At 39.9% G+C, this 20,596-nt stretch overlaps 1 protein-coding gene and 1 non-coding gene across 3 annotated transcripts; one reads left to right on the plus strand and one right to left on the minus strand.

Moving 5' to 3' along the window:
• The first annotated feature begins 2,367 nt into the window (after positions 1-2,367).
• tm6sf2 (transmembrane 6 superfamily member 2) lies at positions 2,368-18,951 on the plus strand. 2 transcript variants are annotated; one of them, XM_036587136.1, is made up of 10 exons: positions 2,368-2,431; positions 3,280-3,383; positions 8,360-8,457; positions 8,544-8,647; positions 10,299-10,381; positions 10,534-10,658; positions 10,775-10,876; positions 11,719-11,811; positions 14,135-14,254; positions 17,824-18,951. In XM_036587136.1, the coding sequence occupies exons 1-10, from the start codon at positions 2,427-2,429 to the stop codon at positions 18,031-18,033; spliced, it is 1,044 nt and encodes a 347-aa protein (XP_036443029.1). In that variant the 5' UTR covers positions 2,368-2,426; the 3' UTR covers positions 18,034-18,951. The 2 variants fall into 2 exon arrangements, with proteins under 2 accessions (XP_036443029.1, XP_036443028.1); XM_036587135.1 differs by lacking the exon at positions 2,368-2,431 and having other exon boundaries at positions 2,624-3,383.
• A 1,214-nt stretch (positions 18,952-20,165) lies between these two features.
• trnaa-agc lies at positions 20,166-20,238 on the minus strand. The gene has a single exon. It is a non-coding gene; the product is annotated as a tRNA-Ala (tRNA).
• Between the last annotated feature and the right edge of the window lie 358 nt (positions 20,239-20,596).

Here is a 20,596-nt window from a genome sequence, read left to right on the forward strand (position 1 = left end):
AATGTATACATAAGTAACAGCTCAAATATAATGTTATTCAACTTAAGTCTTGTTTAAGTGTTGAAGTGGAATTCCACGGACATTACAATATTTGTGCATAATTAAATTATTGACATTGTCATTCAGATTCAGGTCAGATGTGAAATGGTTCATTGTAGAGAAACGTATCGCTTCTGATTTCTTTACAGTTGTGGTGATAGGAACTACACAAAATTAGCCATTTTATTTACTAGCTGAAACAGCCAGTGTCTTCTGAGGTTTTATGTGTATTGCTTATTATGGTAAAATAGCATAAAACCTGGAAAACAAGTTTTATTTGGGTACTGTTTTTTTCACAGCAGGCCCAGCATATACACTATAGAGACAAAGGTATTGGGACATACCTCCTAATTATTGAGTTCAGGTGTGTCAGCCACACCCATTGCTACAGGTGGATAAAATTAAGCCCATAGCTTCAATAGACAAACACTGGCAGTAGTACTGATGAGCTCAGTGACTTTAAACATGTCACTGTCATAGGATGCCACCTGTGCCACAAGCAACAACAGCTAAGCTGCAAAGTGGCAGACCACGCAAACTCACAGACTCTTCAGTGGTTGGCCTAGAACGCTTAGTTCCAGTGAAGGGAAATCTTAATGCTTCAGCAGACCAAGACATTTTGGACAACTGTACGCTTCCAACTCTGTGGGAGACAGTTTGGGGAAGACCCTTTTGTGTTCCAGCATGACTGAGCCCCAGTGCACAAAGCAAGCTCCACAAAGGCGTGACTGGGTGAGTTTGGTGTGGAAGATCTTGACTGGCCCTCACAGAGCTCTGACCTCAACCCCATCCAACACCTTTGGGATGAACTAGAACGGAGATTACGAGCCAGACCCTCTCGTCCAACATCAGTGTCTGACCTCACAAACACTCTTTCGGATAAATGGGCAGAAAGACACACTCCCACAGACACACTCCAAAATCTTGTAGAAAGCTTCCCAGAACATTATCACAAAACACATTAACACAAAACTATCGTAACAATGTCTCAGGTATCAGGCAACGTGTTCATAACCATTTCATTTAATAACTTTCTATTATGTAGCTTTTAGAGGCATCACTCCTTTAAAACTCCTCACACGTTTGGTTCCTATCACCACCACTGTGAACAGCTCTTTAAGATGGTTTAAAATTTTTCAGACAATCCAACTTAATACTCCTGACCAGCTTAATGCAACCCAGTTGACATAATTCAGTTTCTCTGGACAAGGACGAGTCTCCAAAGACCAAAACTGTAACTTTCATTTGAATAAATCATACCGAGAGAAAGCTTATATTCAGAACCACTGTGGCTTCTTTCATCCTAAACTGAGGGACAGTAGAGACATTTAGGTTTAGGCTTATGCATTCTTGCAAACATGACGTGGCCCCTGATAGGCTGCGCTGAACCAAATGTAGACTAATTCGGATTATGACAAAAGAAAATTATGCAACTCTGTCTGAAAGCTTCTTTAGACTGGTCAGGTTGTTTTCCTCCAGTAATGTGGTACACAGTGCACACAAGCCAGTATAACTCTGGAGATCCTGAGGAGAGAACACACGGTGAGTTTAGACCTACTGTTTTCCATTATGAAGCATGCTTGTGAAAAAAGGAAGAACATTTAGAGCTTTTTGTTGTAACTTTTGTTGCTTCAGTCATTGAAATTTAATCCAGTGAACCAATTTCTCGTTACAGCGGTTCAAAGTGTTGGCAGTGGAGACCCCAGCAGAATAAACTGACCGTTTGTCCCACAGGCAAGATGGTGCAGGAAATATGTGTTTTCTTATTCTCGTTGACAGCCCTTGGGGTCCTTCACATCATGAACACTGTGCCAGCGTTTCAAGAGTAAGTTCTCACTTTTGTGATCTGTTTCTAAATGACAAATGATCTCACTGCAAACCTGTTAGGCCCAACTCAGTTTTTGGAACATCTGCATAGTGTATAGTCTACCGTTTAGTCTGAACGGGTGAGTATTTCTTACAAATCTGGTGTTTTTGGGGTGTTTATAACTGTCTGCCACTAGAGGGCAGTAAAAGACCTTGCAGCATTTTGATATCTAATTGTTAAAAAACAGAAGGATATAGATGCTCTTAGAGGAAGTAACTCAAAAAATTTGAAAGTAAAATGCTGAAAACTGTTAAAATCATTTAAAACTGATTTCATGTTATGCTAACAAGCAAAATATGCTGAAGTTCAGCATCTACAGTTAACAGCTCAAATTGTAACTTCGATTCTGTGAATTAAAGCTTTACCATGTGTATTTATACTGCTACTGTTGACTCTTCTCGCTGGCTAATATTCACATGACTAGCCAAAGTTCCAGTGCAACCTTTGACCACATAGTGGGATTACTGCCGTGCTGGAATTTCAGTGTGATATCAAGTCTGGAGTAAATTCAGGCAGATTAATGAGGTGAAGGTTATATTTCATATCTATTTCATACCTGTTTTGAGAGTAAGTTTAGCACCATGAGGTGCCAGGAGAACTCCCTCGTAATCATCTACCCTCCATTACTCTGTAATATTCATTCACGTTGGTTCTTTTCACTGAATTTGCCAGTCAGTCCTCTGCAGTTAAAATGAGGGCACAAATGTACATTTCCATAAACGATGGTAACAGCTATAAACCTCTGGTGACTTTGATACAAGCATTTACATCTGAAAGGGGAGTTCCACCAAAGTTTCTACATAAAAAAGAGAGCAGAGGTTGCAATGTCTATAACACAGATAAATCCATTTTATTCATTATCTAAAATGACCAGCGAACCTACAGGTGTCTTCTGAATGTTTATATAATGCTGATAAAACAGCCTGAATGTACATCTCTGAATGAATACGTTTAAAAATGTTCACGACCAAAAGCTTATCTCAAAACTATTGAAACTAACAAGCATCAAGAAATGTATTTTTGTGTAATAACTTTTAGAGGCATTACATTTTTCAGACCTCTGGTTCCTATCACCACTGCCATGAACAATTTTGACATCAAACCACTCTGGAATGACTTTCTTTACATTGTAATGATGTAACCATCCAGAAATGTTGAAAATTGGGTGCTATTTCCCTTTACCATACTGTTTCCTGATATAACAATATAGCTCCTCCATTGATGTTTTCATCTCTTCTCAGTAATTATGGACAATGCAGATAATAAACATGCAAAATGAAAGGAAACAAAAAGTGGAGAATCTGTAGCATTTTGCTTTTATAAACTTCTGATAGTGTAGATGACTTTTTAACAATGTTTTATTCAATCTGCAGGCCTACGGTGATCATGCAGACTGGACTGGCCGTTTTACTGATTGTATTCCTGTTGATCTACCTCGCTTCCCGCTACAATCCGCCGAAGGATCCTTTGTTCTACGGTATGACTTTTGTAACTCCTAACAACTTCATTCGTCCAGTTGCTCTAAAAATATCTCAAACAACCATACACCAAAATATCTCAAACACCCATACGCCAATTCCACCATTTCATAATTCACCTAGAATTTATACTGTCCAATGAGCTATGTCAGAAATCATCAGCGAGACTGAAAGCTTAGTCGGCTTTATTTAGTAACACGTGAAGGTAGGTCACACATATTTACATGAATGGCTCTCATTGTGTATTCATTGGCAAAGCAGATTACTCTGATCAGGATCAGTGGAAAGCTGTATCCAAACTGCCATTCCGGTGGAGTGACTCACTGCCGGAACGTGAGAACCTGCACACGTCAGTTCACCCTTAACCCTGCTGTAGGGCAGTGCTATATGGACAAACTACCATATTACAATTATACTGAAATTGCAATGTATTTTGTGATATAATACAAACACATTGATAAAAAAAATACACACATCACTCAAACACATCACTCCCAATATCAAGTTCATTACTAGTTCAGACCATGTTTTTAATACGGTCACAGTCGGACTAAAGATTGGGTGACTTCTGCTTTAAAGGGGAATTCCAATATTTTTTTTTTATATTTTTGCATGAATAAACAGTTAAGATGTAAACAAAGCCATTCGGAGTGCTTCTGTGTGAAATGCTCTGTTCCAAAGAAATTACCAGAATTGTTCACAGTGGTGATGATAGGAAACAAACGTCTGAAGATTAAAATGCCTCTAAAAGCTACTTTACTTAACGTTATTACATAAAATGGTTATGAATACACTGCCTGATTGTTTTTTGATAGTTTTGTGATGAGCTTTTGGCCTAAAATGCACTTTTAAAATCTATTCATGGTAGAAAGATACATGCAGAGTATTATGAGGCATTTTTTTCAGATTTTCTATTATTTATCATGATCAACATTACATATAAAACATGGAAGATACATGCAGGCTCACCAGTGGTTCTGGATAGTAAATAGAATGACTGTTTGTGTTGCAAACATCTTGACATGTGGTTAAAGAAGAATGAGTTGAAAAGGTGAAAAATCAGTGAAATTCTCCTTTAACCCCTTAACATTCCAGGCTTATTAAATACTAAGGCTTTTATTCATTAACTACAGGGACTTTAATGCAAACTAATGGTGCTTTACTTAGGTTATAGAAGTCTGTACTAAAACATTGCTTGGAAAGGGGTTAAACTAGAAGGCCAGACCCCTCTTTTGAACAGAAGTAGGACTGATGAAAAAACTTTCTCCTGTAAAGTTACCATTTTGGAGATACAAGGTTTTGTTCTGACAACAGCGATATATTGTTTCGCCCTACCCCACATCACCTTACAGAGAGAGGAGTAAACACATTAGTAGATGACTATACCATTTTCCCCATAGCAGCTGTATCTCTGAGATACAAGGTGGTCTGTTATTTCGATAACAGCATCAGCGTCTGACAGGGTGAATAGTGGGGCTCAAAGTCATCTGGTGTACAGCGGAACTTAACGCTAATCCCCTGCTAGGATGGAGGAATTGATAGAGCCCATCTCACATGTTAGCCAGGTAAGCTAAACCAAGCCCTCCTGAGGATTAGAGGGGCATATCTGCAGCAGAATGAGGGAGAAAGAGTCAGACAGAGAGAACACCACTATCAGGCAGTATATCAGTGCACAGCAGACCCGTCTTAGACGCCCGCGACGCGGCTCTTTTCTGCTCGACCTCATATCAGCGAGGCCCTCCATCAGATACTTCAGGATGCCAGCATAAGGACAGTTTACAACATCTGCTCTTGCAATCCAACCATGAAATTGAACACAGAGAAGATATCTGCGCAAATCCGTCGCACAAGGCACACACTTGTGTTCCTGATTGTACACTGTCACTTTCTTTTCTCTGCATCCACATATGATGTGACAATGAAAAAGACCACCAGCTTTCTGTTGAGTTTTGTTTCTTCGCAGTTTGTTAATAATGTGTCTTGTGCTGTGATTCAGCTGTATGGAGACATGACGGTTAATTAGCTTAGTTAATTCAGCTACTTTAAGGTGCACCCACACACGTTGTATATTCTCCTTGAAACAATAACAATAAATAATGATGATGATAATGATATGTTTAATTTATATAGACTATAAACAAAACAATCCACAACACACAGTTCCCCCACTGGCAGGGTGGGAAACTCCCCAGACCATGGCATATTGTCCCTTAGCTGGCCCAGAAAGAGTCCTTAGACTCTTCCAGAAAGAGGGAAGGTCCCTCACCGGCTGGAAGGCCTCGTCACACAAGCACCCAGCCCAGGCAGCCTCATAGCTGTGGTGTAGCATAGCTCAAGTGGCCGAACTGGGAAGCCTCATATCCCAGATAGAGTGCTCGGCCATGAGGAAGGTCCCTCTCCACCTGGGAGGCCTCATAGCTGCAGTGTAGCGTAGCTTCAGCGACCAGCCCAGGCAGATTCATAGCTGGGGTATAGCATAGATCAAGTAGTTGGCCTGGGAAGCTTTGTAGCTGCAATGTAGCGCAGCTCCAGCAACCAGCCCAGGCAGCTTCATAGCCACAGTGTACCGTAGTTCAAGGAGCCAGTCCGGCAAGCCTCATAACCTAGAAAAGAGTCCATGGTCGTGTGGAAAGCTGCTGAACAGCCTGGTACACCTTGCGACATACCGCTGCTCAAGTGGCCAGCAAGAGAAGCCTCTGACCCGTAGGCGAAAGTCACGATACAGTGGCAAACTCCTCGGCCAGTGCAGAAACATCAAAACATACGCACAACGATTACAAAACAGTACACAAACCAAACAAAACTGTTTTTGTGGCAATTCTAGGATTTTTACTAGGCATCCAGTTCCTGCTCTGGGGCCAAAAACATGCCTTTAATTTTAAAGTGCTCCATTATTAAGCAACGATACTGCTGATTCATCTCAGTCCATATATTATACAGTGTGTTTTACACTCAGTCATAGACATCATAAAATATCTAATCATCAGGCCCATAATTTCACAGCTACCATATTCAGACATGCAAACTTATAAACAGTGAAAACCCCCTGTAGAGGGATCTGGAGTATTTTTTATTGATGTTAACATAAATTAATTAAGCCTTCTGGTGCACCCTTAACAATTAAATAGAGGGAAACGAGTAATTGCTGTAGAATGATTCAGCTCATTCAGTTCAACAACTATACAAATACCAGTCAAACGTGTACTGCTTTCCAAGCATTTGGTATTATACTGAGCTCAAAAGGTCAGTGTATGAAATTTGGCAGGCATCATCTTGTATGACCCTTTTTCAACTATTATTAAAATAGAGTGCATTCTAAAAAACTCTGCCTATTATTTGTGTTCTATCCACTAAAAGGCATATACCGGTTCCATAATCAGCATGTTGTGCTTGGACACCTATGATTGCCACTTGCCATGTATACTGTAGATGTTCACTTAGCTCTCATAGCAGTTACAACAGTCCACAGAATTCAATGTGTTCTACATCAGTTTCAACAAAATTGTTGCTAATTAGCTTGGTTGTTTTACACATTCATTAGTTCAGCAGCTGTTGAAGAAAGAAATCAAATGCATGAAAATTAAACCAAATTCACCTCTTACAAGACTTTGCTCTCTTTCAAGGTTTAGGTGCCTAACTATTCCATGAAGCTTCCATGGATCGGTACAATTAAGGCACAGGAAAGTTCAGGAACTTTAGTTAATGTTATCCAGCTCTAACAGCAGTCGTGAAACCTTTGCACTAACATCACAGAATAAAATAAAAAGAACGTATCTGTATATAAGAACCATGATCTGCTGCTGGGGAAATGCTCGTCATTCAAAATGGCATATTTCACCAAGGAGCGATGGGTTTGTATATATAACAACCAATGACATGCTTGGAGGTGATGTGCGACAGCAGAGGGGCACTTAAGGGGCCAGTCAGAGTCGAGTGGGACGCTCTGGAACAACAGCTGCACTTAGGCCTAAGGTCACCATGCCCAATGCCAAGTAAGGGGATATAACCCCCCCCCCAGCATTAGGCTGTGGAGCAGTGGAAATGTGTTCTGATGGAGCTCCATCCAAAACCTAGGGAGTGGCATTTATGGTCCATAACTAATCATCCAACATCAGCACCTGAACCCCAGCTCTTATGCATGCAAAGGTGTCTACAAACCTTTGCATCTATCTATCCATCCATCCATCCTTTATATACGTTTATACATGGAACGAAGTGCATAAACGCTTCTTCAGCCTTGTTACTCCATCTGTATGTGCTCTCTTTCCTTTTCACCCCACTGTCGCTCATTATTATTTGCCTGCTGGACTCATCAGGAAATGCCACATGATGCTGCTGTCTGTCGCAGTGAAGTGCCCTTTTTGCCACAGCTGTGCTTCGTAAAGGAAATCAACACAGACGTCTAAATATAAACCTCTCCCTTAAACCCTCCAGCTTACAGACATCATAATGCCTTTGCCGCAGTGCATGAAATCAATAGTTGGTGAAATGTGTTTTAATAAAGAAAGTGGTCGTTGTGTCAAAGAGGTCATTGTGGTTTGCTCGTTACAATAAAATAAAGCCCTTATTGTGTACATTCTGTAAATAAAGCCCTGATCTGTGCTATAGTGAGAATTTTATTGTTTCCAGGCCTTTTAATAACTCCTACAATCATTTAAATTCAGAATTTTAAAAGAGCTGTGAAAGAGTCTAATTACAAAGAAGACAGATGCCTTTTTCCACTTCAGCCTTGATTTGAAAGAAAATGAAGTGAAAGGTAATTGTTATGTCTCTAAAGCCGAGAGCCGTTGAATATCTGTAATTTTCTCTCCATTGTGTGAATCCAAGCCAATCTTTGTAACAACACGCTTCACAAAGGGCTGTGTGCAAATTCATGACCAAGACCTGTTATAAGTTCTTTACATTTAGAGAAACAGCGATCTTATGAGCACATAAGATTCTTTTTCACTTTAGATCTCTGTGTTCTTCCCCTCAGTGTTTGCGGAGTTCTGCTTCACCTGTGTCATCGACATCGTAAGCGCTTTGGAATATGACGGCTTTATCTCTGGATACATGGACTTCTACCAAAAGCTGGTCAGTTTGGTCAGGTTGAAGCTTCGCTAGTAATCCTAATCACTGCTCTCTGAGCTCCAGCTGATGTTAACTTGCCTGTCCTCCAGGGGGAGCCGTACCTTGGGTCAGCATATGCTATCATGATGTGCTACTGGGATGGAATAGTGCACTTCATCATCTACCTAGTGTTGATACGCCGCATGTCCAGCAGGTGGGTATCGTTGGTTATTTCTTTAGTTTTGCACTGGAACTACATAGCAGTGTTGCCAACAAATAACAGAGGATTATACCCCACTAATTAGCATGCCTAAATCATCACACACTTGCCTCAAACATCATCAAGTTGTAAATCTCTAATAGACTTGTTTACTTGGTTTCTGACACTGTATGAGATCAGTGTTCAGGCTTCAAGTTGGCTGCTTCTACTACAGGGAGATTCACTCGAAAGAGGCCTCGAATATTCTGTTGTAACTCCCGTTAGGATGAAGCCATCTTAACCAAAAAAATACACTACATACCTTGACATATGTGTAATTAATTGCATTACATGTGATGCTGGAAGTGATCTCCGCTTTCTGCCAGACACATCGGCAAGCATCAGAGAGGTTAAACGTTGCAACAGCTGTCCGGCGCCTAGCTCATCGCTCCGACGCAGGGGCATCCCGGCTCGTATATATCCATATACTGAGGAGCACATTGCATGTTATTTCGTTCAGATTGCTTTGTCCTAACAAGAGTTATTACAGAATATTCGGGGCCTCTTTCGAGTGAATCACAGTGTATTTTTAGCTACGTGTATGTTCTCACAGAATGAAAACAATAAAACAGGTCTGCCCAAAGTGGCATCTGCTGGCCAAAACTGACCCATGAGGATGTCCTATTTGGCTCACCAGAAAGTTACTCTAACTATAACCCCTCACCCAATAAGAGGACAAATATGTTGTAGTGTTCACTGCTATTAAAAGAGACACAGCTTTTGCGCAAGTCATGGTGCTTTATGATCCAGCTGTTGTTGGCCACAGCTACACCGTACAACAGCAGAGTTTTCTCTAACAGCTCGCTCTAAGCCTCAGCTCACACCACACTCTTAACTCTTCAGCTCTTGACTGACTTTCAGTTCTTCCTGCTCTCACACACATCCCCCCCGACTCTTCACAATAAGAGTCCTTATCAGAATAAGCACATAAACAAATGCTGAAGAAATAATAAGCCAAACTAACTTGTCAAAAACATTTCTCGGATATGCTACAATATTTACTTTTTATTCAACTTATTTAATTCTTGAAATTTGTACACTGAACAAAAATGTAAATGCAACACTTACTGAAAAAATTTAACCCCCCCCCCTTAAATAACAGATTGGGTTATGAAACAGAAGTCCAACATTAGTATTTGGAGTGACCACCACTTGCATGTAGCAGTGCGACACAGTTCTAAGAAATCCTTTATTTCCTGTATTTATACCTTTGTTCGGTATTTCTGTAAATATTTTGGTAACATATAGTATAACCCAGGCTTATTACATACTAAGGTTTATTATTCAGTAACTACAAGAACCCCAATGCAAACTGGTTGAGCTATTCTTAGGTTATAGAAGTGTGTAATAAAACTTTGGGCCTGCTGGCGGTCCTGGCCTTTTAATGCTTTAATGTTATCCATTTTTAAAAACAAAATTTGAAACCTACTTATCTTCTGTCTACCTTTTTAATTTGAGCTATTTAAGTTTTTTAGCCCTTGGCCCACCAAAAACATTTCACTTTGGCCCTCCAACACAAGAAGCTTTGGTACCCCTGATCTAAAAATGCAGGGCAGTGATGGGTAAGTAGTGCTGGGCCAAAATAAATAAATCCTTTTCTTTTCAGGAAGCCTTACCGCAGTTTGGGCCTATTTTGGGCTGGATCGCTGTTGGCCAACATGACTGTATTTTTGATGGGGATAGTAGTTGGTGAGTAAAAAAACTACTTGATGGCAATATTGGAATAAATAATGTAAAAACAAATAATAAAACTGAAAGTTGAGACATAAATACAAGGCCTAAGGTAAATTTTGTAAGATTTCAGCTGACCGCATTTCCTCTGACCCACTATACTGTAACAGGTAAATATGGCTCAGAGATCTATCCTGCCTTCTGGATCAACATGCCTTTCTTATTGCTGCCTATATGGGGAGCCATATGCCTGTTCCAGAGACAGAGGGACATGCCTGCTGTGGCTGTATCTAAGGTAACTGCATACATGTTTGTGATGATTTCCTCAAAATTAGCCTTTCATAATGGCCATTACTGCCCAATTCCATGTATCAAATAAGGCATAAGAATGTTGATGTTCATGTCCTGTAGGCGGTACGTGAACAGAAGAAAGCTCTGATCTGGCGCCCTCTGGACCTCTTGCTTGTCATCTATCTTCTGGGTGCCATGGGCTTCACGCTTTTCAGGGGACTGGTAAGTTAAAGGGGAATGCCATCAGTTTTTTTCTGCAGAATTAAATCATTAAGATGTGAACAGTCAATCAGAGTGGTTTGATGTGAAATGCCCCATTATAGAAAAACTCAGCGAGTCAGTAATGTTCACAGCAATGGTAACAGGAACCAGATGTCTGAAGAGTTTAATGCCTCCCTCCCTCGCAGAAAGTTATTACATGAAATAATTAGCCTCAAGTCTGACAAACAGTTTTATTATTTTAGTTTTGAGATAAGATTTTGGCCTAAAACCTCATTTTTAAATCCATTCATGGTGGAGAGGTACATACAGTGTTGTAGGAAAACTTTTTTTTTTGGACTGACCACTATTTTACCATCATCAACATTACATATAAAATATCAGAAGACACATGTAGTTTAACTGTTGGTTTTGAAAAAAAAATAAGATGACTACATTTGCGTTGTAGACATCCCAATCCTCAGTTCCCATCACTGCACTGTTGTAAAGACATCCAGGTTGGTAAGTTTATCTACAATGAACCATTTAAAACCACTGTGAATATCTTTGTTTACATCTTAATGATTGGAAACATAATGGTGGAATTTAAGATCCATCTTAAGGTCCAACTTTTGGTGCTGCCTTTAGGCCGACCAGATGCTAAGACTCTAATTTGGAATACAAGAACTTTGTTACTTACAGCTTACACTGATTTCTAGGCAGTTAGGTTACCCAGACCACTACAATGAAATTGCTTTTGGTTTAAGTATTGAATGACCAATGCTTGCAGCTCAGCCTCAAAGAAAAGTTGTCCATTTAAGGCTAATATTTTTTGCTGAATGCTGTATTTTTGTGTTTCCATGTAGGCAGTCCTGGATTGCCCAGTGGAAGCCTTTACAACATACACAAATCAGTATGAGCCATATTTGAAGGATCCCGCGGGCTTCCCCAAGGTTATGGTAAGAATATTCTGTTAGACTGAGGTTTCCTCAGCAGAGAATCTACATGTTTTCCAGTAATCTCATTTACACAGTGTAGATAACCACATCATGCATTCAAACAGAACTGCTCAGGGCAAGCTCCAAGCCTGCTTTCCCTCCACTTCCTTCCACTCAAAAAGATAGCAGTGATCAGATTCAGATACCATTATTCAGTATTAGCACACGGTATGAGGGGTGAACACCCAGAGCGATTCGGCCTCCTACTATCCCTCTTCTCTGTCACTTAATCTTTCTCTATTTACGGTCCCGGCCCACCTTGGTGTCAAACATGTTTTGGATTGGTTTGGCTCAGGGTTTTAGTCGGGCCAACAGGTTATCAAGAGTCCTCGTTCGGGTTGGAGTCGAGGCGTGATGGCAGGCCATCGATCAGGCAGGAGCTGCGCTGTGAGGAGTTGATAAGCTAATCTTTCCCCTGAGTCCACACTGAAGCCCTCTACCAGACCCACCCCCCCTCCACACGCACAGAAGAGATAGACCTTGTGCAGTGTGTGTGTACTGAGGGATAAAGAATGAACTGTATTGTTTATACTGTGTCAATATGTGCAAACCTGGTATACTCACTAGATACAAATGTATGCACATATTTGCAAATATATGGTAAGCATCTGGCATGTGTACAAAGTAGTGGTGGGCAATATGACAATATGTTATTGTTATCATGGAATATTACACCAAAATATACTTTTGTGAGTATATCATGGGTAAGCAGTACTTCTAAAACACTGAACAACTGCAGGGACTATAAAAAAGACTTACAGAGAGCCTGTAAACAACAACCAGTGTACAGTAACTGCATCAACGGCACACGATTAACAAGTAGCTGATAGATACCAGCCCATTATGACATTAGTTTATTTATTTTTCAGATTTCCTGATTTTTGCTTCTAAAATAGTGTTTTTGCAAATGCTGAATTAAAAAAAATCAGTTTTTCACAGTCAAAGGGCATTCCTACCTAATGTCATTTGTCATATTATGCAGTATTCTGTAGTGCAGCGTTGTATCCCTCAGCCTCATTGGAGTGGCCTCACCGTGGGACCGGAGGCAATGTTCAGGAAGCAGAGCTCGAGACTCATGCGCCGTCCCCATTCCTTTGCGGATGTCATTCTCTCCCCGCCATCATCGTGGGGGTTTGTCTGTGCTCTGGGTTTGGGCCCCACCTTCCTGCCGTCTCTAGTGGCCATCACTGGGGCTTGGGGGACGGGCGCATGGCACAATTGGTTAGACAGAATTCATGATTTTTCATGCCTTTGTTCATCAGCATTCTCTCAGCACAATATCCAGCATGCATTACGCAAATACATTGTACATCCATTGGGAATCCTTGTGGTGTCAACCAATCCAATCCAGTGTGGTACTATTATTTTGCTGGTGCATTTTGTCTGTTCAGTTGTCTTCACAAACCTCAGAAAAACGAAATATTGTGAAACACACAGAGATGGTGAAAATGTTTTAAACATAATCAGTCACCATGCTTTTGTTAGTGGCAGTATTGGCAGGCGGAGTATTCGTATTGGGGCCCATAGCATGGGAAGCCAATGGCACCTGGGCCCACAGTGGTTTTACTGGACAGTTGGATAGCTGCAATAACTTTCAAAAATGCCTTAAATATACCGATACGTTTATTAATATACTTCATACAATAGCCTGCACTGGAGCATCCACTTGGTTAGAACATGTCCTAACCAAGTGAGTTTTGTAGGCGCATGCCTTAGGGTTCTGTGGGCTTCAGCTGCCCTTCTAAACGACTGATGCTGATAAACCACTGCAGACAGATGCCCAAGCACAGCACTGACTCTCTCCACTGAGAACAGCAGGCCATATTTGATTGGCTCTCACTCCTTTCCCCTCATTCATTAGGATTCATCAAGGCCACAGTGAAGTGCATAAGCAATTTTCCGAAGGTATATCTGGATCCCATTACTGCGGCAACATGACTTTCATGCTTCAGTAATTCACTTAGCGAGCCGGCACTCAAAGTCGTCCACTTGTTTCTTTCTCTTTACATACGTTGTTGCAATCTAATGCCTCTGACTGACAAGGCAATGACACAGGTTTGTGTGTGATCACTCGGTAATGTGCCTGTGATTGCCAGTACGGCTGCTCCTCTCTGTATTCTGGAAGGGCAGCTGGAGCAGCAGAAGCGATGATACCCTTGAGGGTGAAGTTGAACTGCATTAATTTGCGATCAGAGCAGTGCAGTGCAGTGCAGTCCAGGCCAGGCACTGCTGACTCATATACAGAGCTGCTGCTTGTTCTCTGATGCAGTGATCTCTACTGTAGATGCTGCTGCTTCTCTTCCATGCCCTGCCCCTGTTCGGCTTGTTTGTGTACGGACTGATAACACCCGGCTGCACCTGGATGCTGGACTGGACCGTCTACGTTGCTGGTGCTATCTTACAGGTAAAGTGGTGCAAATACACAACCCTGACTAGCTTTATCTGAGAGAAGTATTTAAACCTTAAATCTATGGACATTTTGCCAGTCATTTGTATACAACCCTTTTATCTAACACAAACTGATATACTAACTGCCCTGAGAAGATAACTGTCCTGCAGGGAAATTGGTCTGGGCCATTCAGATCGCCTCAAAATGACTCCTGACACAGTTGTTAGCGATGTGTCACCTTGTGATATGTTAGGAATATGATTATTTTCAGTAACCAAATGGTGCAATAATATATACAGTATCATAGTCAGTCATATCATATAATTTTGCAAAGTATGTAACACAAACAAGGGATTTGTCTTGGAATGTGCACACATGTAACAAACTAAACAAACCTGACACGTATCTAAGATCGTTCTAGAGAAAATAAAACATATTTACTAACAAAACACAGAAAATTTCTATGAGAAGAGTCAAAATAAGTGAAAATCCATCCTCTAGCGAGTGCAAAAAACATGGAATTTTTCTGCAAATTTTAGTGCACAATTCCTATTTATTTGCTGAGTTTAGCATATTGGAAAAAAATAAAACACAAGCTATAAAATATGCAATAACTTTTGCACAGGCCAGATTCTGAGTTTTATTTTCTGTCCTGTGTGTCAAAGCAGCACCATGTTTTTTGGTTAAAATTGGTAAACTAGCATTACTGAGTTAGTAAAAAAAAAAAAGCTAAAACATGCTGTCAGTGCGCTGTTGCGAGTCACCCTGTAAAGCCTGAAATCATAATTTAAAAGTCTGAAGGATCGAGTCAGATTTCACAGGAGTTTTTCAGACCACGTTAATACATCTTTACATATTAATATCACAGGCTTAAAAAGAAGGTCAGACTGGATGTTTAGATCCCAAATGCAACATCAATATTATACTAATGAAGATTAGTATAATATTCATGTTTTCTCTGTACAGTGTATTAACTTAGAAAATCAACAAAATATGTAATCTGACCAAGAGCGTCCAAACTTGTACATATCGTCTTTTGTGTGTATGTGTGTGTATAATTGTGTTAATATATGTGTGTGTGTGTGTGCGTGTATATATATATATATATATATATATATACACACACACACACACACACACACAATCAGCCATTCATAATATGAAATCAGATATGCTGCTGATGGAATTTGAAGGAAAATTTAAACATTTTTTCAAAATTACTACTTAATTCAGTATCTGAAATGTAAAAAAATTATTAATTCAGATTGGTTTGATGTAAAATGCACCATCCGATAAAAAAGCACTGACTGAATTTCTTTACAGTGGTGGTGATAGAAGCCTGCGGTCTGTAAAGTGCATGGTTCTGTCTAAAGTGCAAGTTGCCCACCGCAATTTGTTTTGTTAAATTTTAATCACTTCCTTTTCGCTTGTCTGAACGGATGAAGGGGTGAGGTCACATCATGAACCAAGGTGTGTATTTAATGGTTAACATATGCTTAATTTTGCTACATGATACAAAAAAGGAGGATACAATGTACTCTTAGCACAATAATGCAAAATGTGCACAATGTAAGTGGCTCCGCCTCAACATCTTGCCCGCAGATAGGATCCTTAATGTATATAAATGACACCAGACAGAAAATAATACCAGGATGGAGAACTGAAGTCTGTTTCATCTTGCTTGTCCATTATAATCTGGCCTCTCCTTCCACTGCATTATGTCTCCTGTTGCTCCAAAGTCAAAGTCTGTCCATTATAATCTGCTGTCTCCATCTGCTGTATTGTGTTTTTTCATGCTGCTTCGAAGCCAGGGATGGAGTTTCCTGTCTATGGTGGTGTTATAGAAGAGAGGCCATCAAACATGACTATGATCAAAGTCCCGGTCTGTAGGAGCTCATCTGGCTCCCTTCTCGCTCACAGTATGGGGGCAGAGCTGCCAGGGGAGTCAGCATTTCTAATCAAAGCAGTACACGCAACCGTGCTGGATACTGTAGCAGCTCTCTTACAGCCCCCACTGTAGACGCCTGGCTGTAGATACTAATGAATGTGGCTGAACCTCAAAGTGGAAGAGGACAACATCATATTTCAGTCTCTTTATCTCAGCCTTTGAGTCATATACTGCAGATGTGAATCTCTAAAGACCAGATCTGATTTTTACTACAATTGTTCTCATAAAAAAGTACACAAAGTGTGATAAGTAACATGACAGTAAGTATATCTGTTTTATGTTTTGGAAAGAGCAAGAAATTCATATATGCTTATTAACAGATAATACTGACAGTCTAGGACCCAGCAGCTATTAGTATATCACTTAATAGTGTGTCATTGTGATTCTAAACCCTAAATTAGAGTTGTTTTGTGTACATCCAACTTTGTAATGTGTAGTAACTCAATAGTTAGCCTTTATCATGAAGAAGTTATTGAGAAATAAGATTAATAACTAAACAATGGTCACCACAATTCAAACAATTATTGAGCCACATATTCATAATTGAGTGGTATCCAAGCCGCCTCCTGGAGATCTACCTTCCTGCAGGTTTCACCTCCAACCCAAATCTAACACAAACCATTCCGCTAATCTAGCACTTCTGAAGGCAATAATTAGATGGATCCTGTGAGGTTGGAGTCTAAGGAAGGTGGATCTCCAGGAGCAGGGTTGGTGACCATTGGCCTTGAGTTTAGGGGCTAAACAATACAATAATACAATAAAGAGAAACTCATTGATGATGACTGTCCTTAAACTGCTCAGTACCACACAATTACGATTCTAATCCATAGATTTGAACAGAACTAGTCTATCTGGGATCAACTTTATCAAGTATAGCAACTCAATAGTAAGTCTTCATCATAAAGTTGTTATTAAGCACGAATACAAATAAGCCTCAAGATATCAAATGGCTAAAAGTATAATGGCTTAAAAATGTCCAATTTACACAATTCTACTTTCCTACATGTAATCGATGAGCCAAGACATGTATGGTGTCCAAATTTTCCTTCTTACCTTAGGGCTGGAGCTATGAGGCTGAAGTTACTCACAAACACTAGAAGTCAATAGTCACCAAAATCTTTTTTTGTAAATACATCTTCAAAACGTTTCTCAACATTTTCAATAAGTTGCACAGACTTGTTACTGTGGTTTAGGACTAAAAATGCAGGCGTTGTCTAAAAGGTCTGCCTGCTGTGTTAAGCTAAGAGTAAAGAGTAAGAGTAAAATTTTCTAAATTGTTTTTTTTTGTCAAACTATTCCTTTCCGAGAGCAAACAATACAAATAATATAGCACAGAGAATTTTTTTGACTTAACAGCACATTATTATGTCTCTAAACCCTGGAGTTGTATAGGTTCAGCTTTTTGATGGAGTATTTACTGGATAATAAGACTTACAACCGAATAATATTACAAGAGTTTATGGGGTTCAATAACTTAATACTCCAATAAAGAATTAACTATATCGATTGACTGCCAGTTTGCCACTCAGTAGCACACAATTATGATTCTAACCACTGAATTGCTTTGCAAAGCTTCAGCTTTATCATGTGCAGTAACACCACTAGCCTTGTGTGGTCTGTTTTGATCTCTCTGTAGACCCAGTGGTGTCATATTGGAGCCACTCTGCACCCACGCACAGCTGAAGCATACCGAGCTCCTGAGTCGACCCTCCTACCCGTGCTCCTCCTTAACCTGCTGTATGCTGTGGGGCCGCTGCTGCTGGCCCTGCGCTGCACAGGGGATCCTGCCTACTTTCTGTCAACTGCACCTGTGGGTCAGGCCAACAATGAGAAGAAGTGGAGTTAAACTGACCGTATCTCAAACAAGACACGACAAAGATGAATATTACCCACAGTTCAAAAGAAAATGTGCATGGAAGAGCAAGAAAAAAGAAATCAGAGTTAGGTTTTGCATATATTAAAACATTATTTCTCTGATCTTCTGAATTGAATAATACAATATAATGTATTTTTAATCGTACCACTATCCAGATTAGGTCATCTCAGTGAAAAAAACTGAGCTTTGCATTTTTAAGCAGTGTCATACTTTTAAGTATGCAGTTGCATAAACCACACAGTCGGATGTTGTTAACTCATTTCAGAACAAGACATTCTCCTCAGGTGTTCTAATAGCACAGGTTCAGTGCAGAGTAGTACTCTCAAATGCTCTGCTCTAAAAGCCATTCAGACGGTTGAGTGTACAAGACTCGCCATTTCTTCAAAGAATAACTAAGAATTTCATGAAACGGAGATTGTTAAACCACTTTTGTCCAGACAGGACCATTAACTGAGCTCTGTTTATTTAACCTGTGGCCTCTGAAACCAATTTATGAGGCAATTTGTGTCGACTCATCTCTGCTTGTTTCAGGGTTGTAGCCCATTTCTGTCTACCACTGGTGGTTTTACAGATGACCTAGTGAGCTGAAATGAAATAAAAGAAGCAATTCTTAACTTTTACTTGCCTTGTTGTTTTTTTAACAATAATAACCATAATTATCAGCAAAGCTCTCTTGATGTCACCGTCACTGTACGCTTCACTTGGAGTTCTTAAATTAGTTCAGTAATTCTGTCCTACTCAGCAGGTTTTCGTGCTGATGTGGGTAAATGCATTATTTGCTTGCGCATGCAAACAGTGGGACCCTCTGAATTAGTTCTGCCTTTCCAAGGCACTTCCAGGCATTGACGTGTGCCAGTAAGGATTCTACACAAGCCTTCAGCTGCTGAGGAAGGCTCAGGAGATGTAGATATGTCCCAGCTCTACATATATACTCAGGATGCTGAGCTAGTCGTTTTATAATTATGTACAATGGCAAATGTCTGCACTTACAGACCAGCTAGTAACACACAGCTGCTCTACCGACCAGTGGCTGCTTGCATAAAACATCTAAAATATTTATCTTGAATTCAACGCTTAAGGGAAGCATTCAAAGCTGTGCCTTTACATTCAGACCAATTTAGAACTGCCGGAAACTGAAGAGCCACAGCTTAAACTCAGGGTCTAAAACTCAGTTTACAAATTATTAGTTTTTTCACTTTCTGCTTTTCAAGTGAAAATAAGGTAAAAACTCACTCCCATATGCAAAGGAATATATATTTCAAAATATTTCCATATATGTTTGAGATATATGTAAATATTAAACATTTACACTATTACATATATTTCTATATTTCATCTATGTATGTACACATTTTAATATTTGAAAATGGCACAGTGAAATATACTTAGCACATATACCCTAAATCATCATGTATACTGCATATACATATTTCATATGAGCAAATATATGCACATATGTTTTTCATCTATATGGGCTTAAAGGGGTACTCCACCAATTTTTAAATAGCTCAACATAATGGCATAGTGGCCAAAATTTTGGCCCAAAAAGTACTGTTAATCCATTTATTTCAACCCTATCAGGGGAGATGGATAAATACAGGGTGTTGTAAGTCACAATAATCCCTGGAAAAAGTATTTTTTCAGATTTATTACTATGTTACCATCTTCAACATTACACATAAAACCCAGAAGGCCCTTGTAGGTTCACTGGTGGTTTTGGACAGTAAGTAAAATGGCTGTATTTTTGCTGTACACACAGCGACCCCTGGTTCCTGTTACAACCACTGTAAAGAAAATATGTATCTGTAACTTTTTCTACAGTGGACCACTTCATATCAAACCACTCTGGATTACTTTGTTTCCATCCTAACGACGGAATTACGCAAATATTTGGAAACATGGGTGGGATTCCCCTTTAAGACATGCAAGCGACCACAGATCCTAACAAAAGACAGTCAAATACACTTAAGAATGCGCGACCTTTAGTCAAAAATAAGAAGTCTTCCTCCTGCCTGTTACACGCCATAATCATACTTCCTTTATTTCTGTTCTTTCCTGACATGTTCGCGATAATTTAAAAAAAAACGAAAAGTTTGGGTCTTTGGAGAATGCGGGCATCGATCCCGCTACCTCTCGCATGCTAAGCGAGCGCTCTACCATTTGAGCTAATTCCCCTCCATAACACTGATCTCGGATCAGCTGTATAGAAAGCTAACGCTGAATCCCCAGAGTAATCGACAAAAACAGCGGTGAATTGTTGTATAAAAATATTAAATATATCAAAATCCCATAATTTTGACGTTGCGTGACACAGAAATGACTTTTACATTTGTTGCCTTCGGTGGAAAAAACGTACACAAACAACTAGCTGGGCAGCTAAAGTTAGCCTACAACAACGTTAGCTCGCTAAGTCTGCGTTAACCGTTAGCTTGCTAAGACTAAGCGTTTGGCAGGACAGTTTATCAGCTACGAGTGAATTTGTTTCCTGAAAAAGTTCTTTCATTAGTGAGTACAAACTACTTTTCAGGCTGTA

The sequence above is a fragment of the Colossoma macropomum genome, unplaced genomic scaffold, assembly GCF_904425465.1.
Source record: "Colossoma macropomum unplaced genomic scaffold, Colossoma_macropomum, whole genome shotgun sequence".
Classification (NCBI taxonomy): domain Eukaryota; kingdom Metazoa; phylum Chordata; class Actinopteri; order Characiformes; family Serrasalmidae; genus Colossoma; species Colossoma macropomum.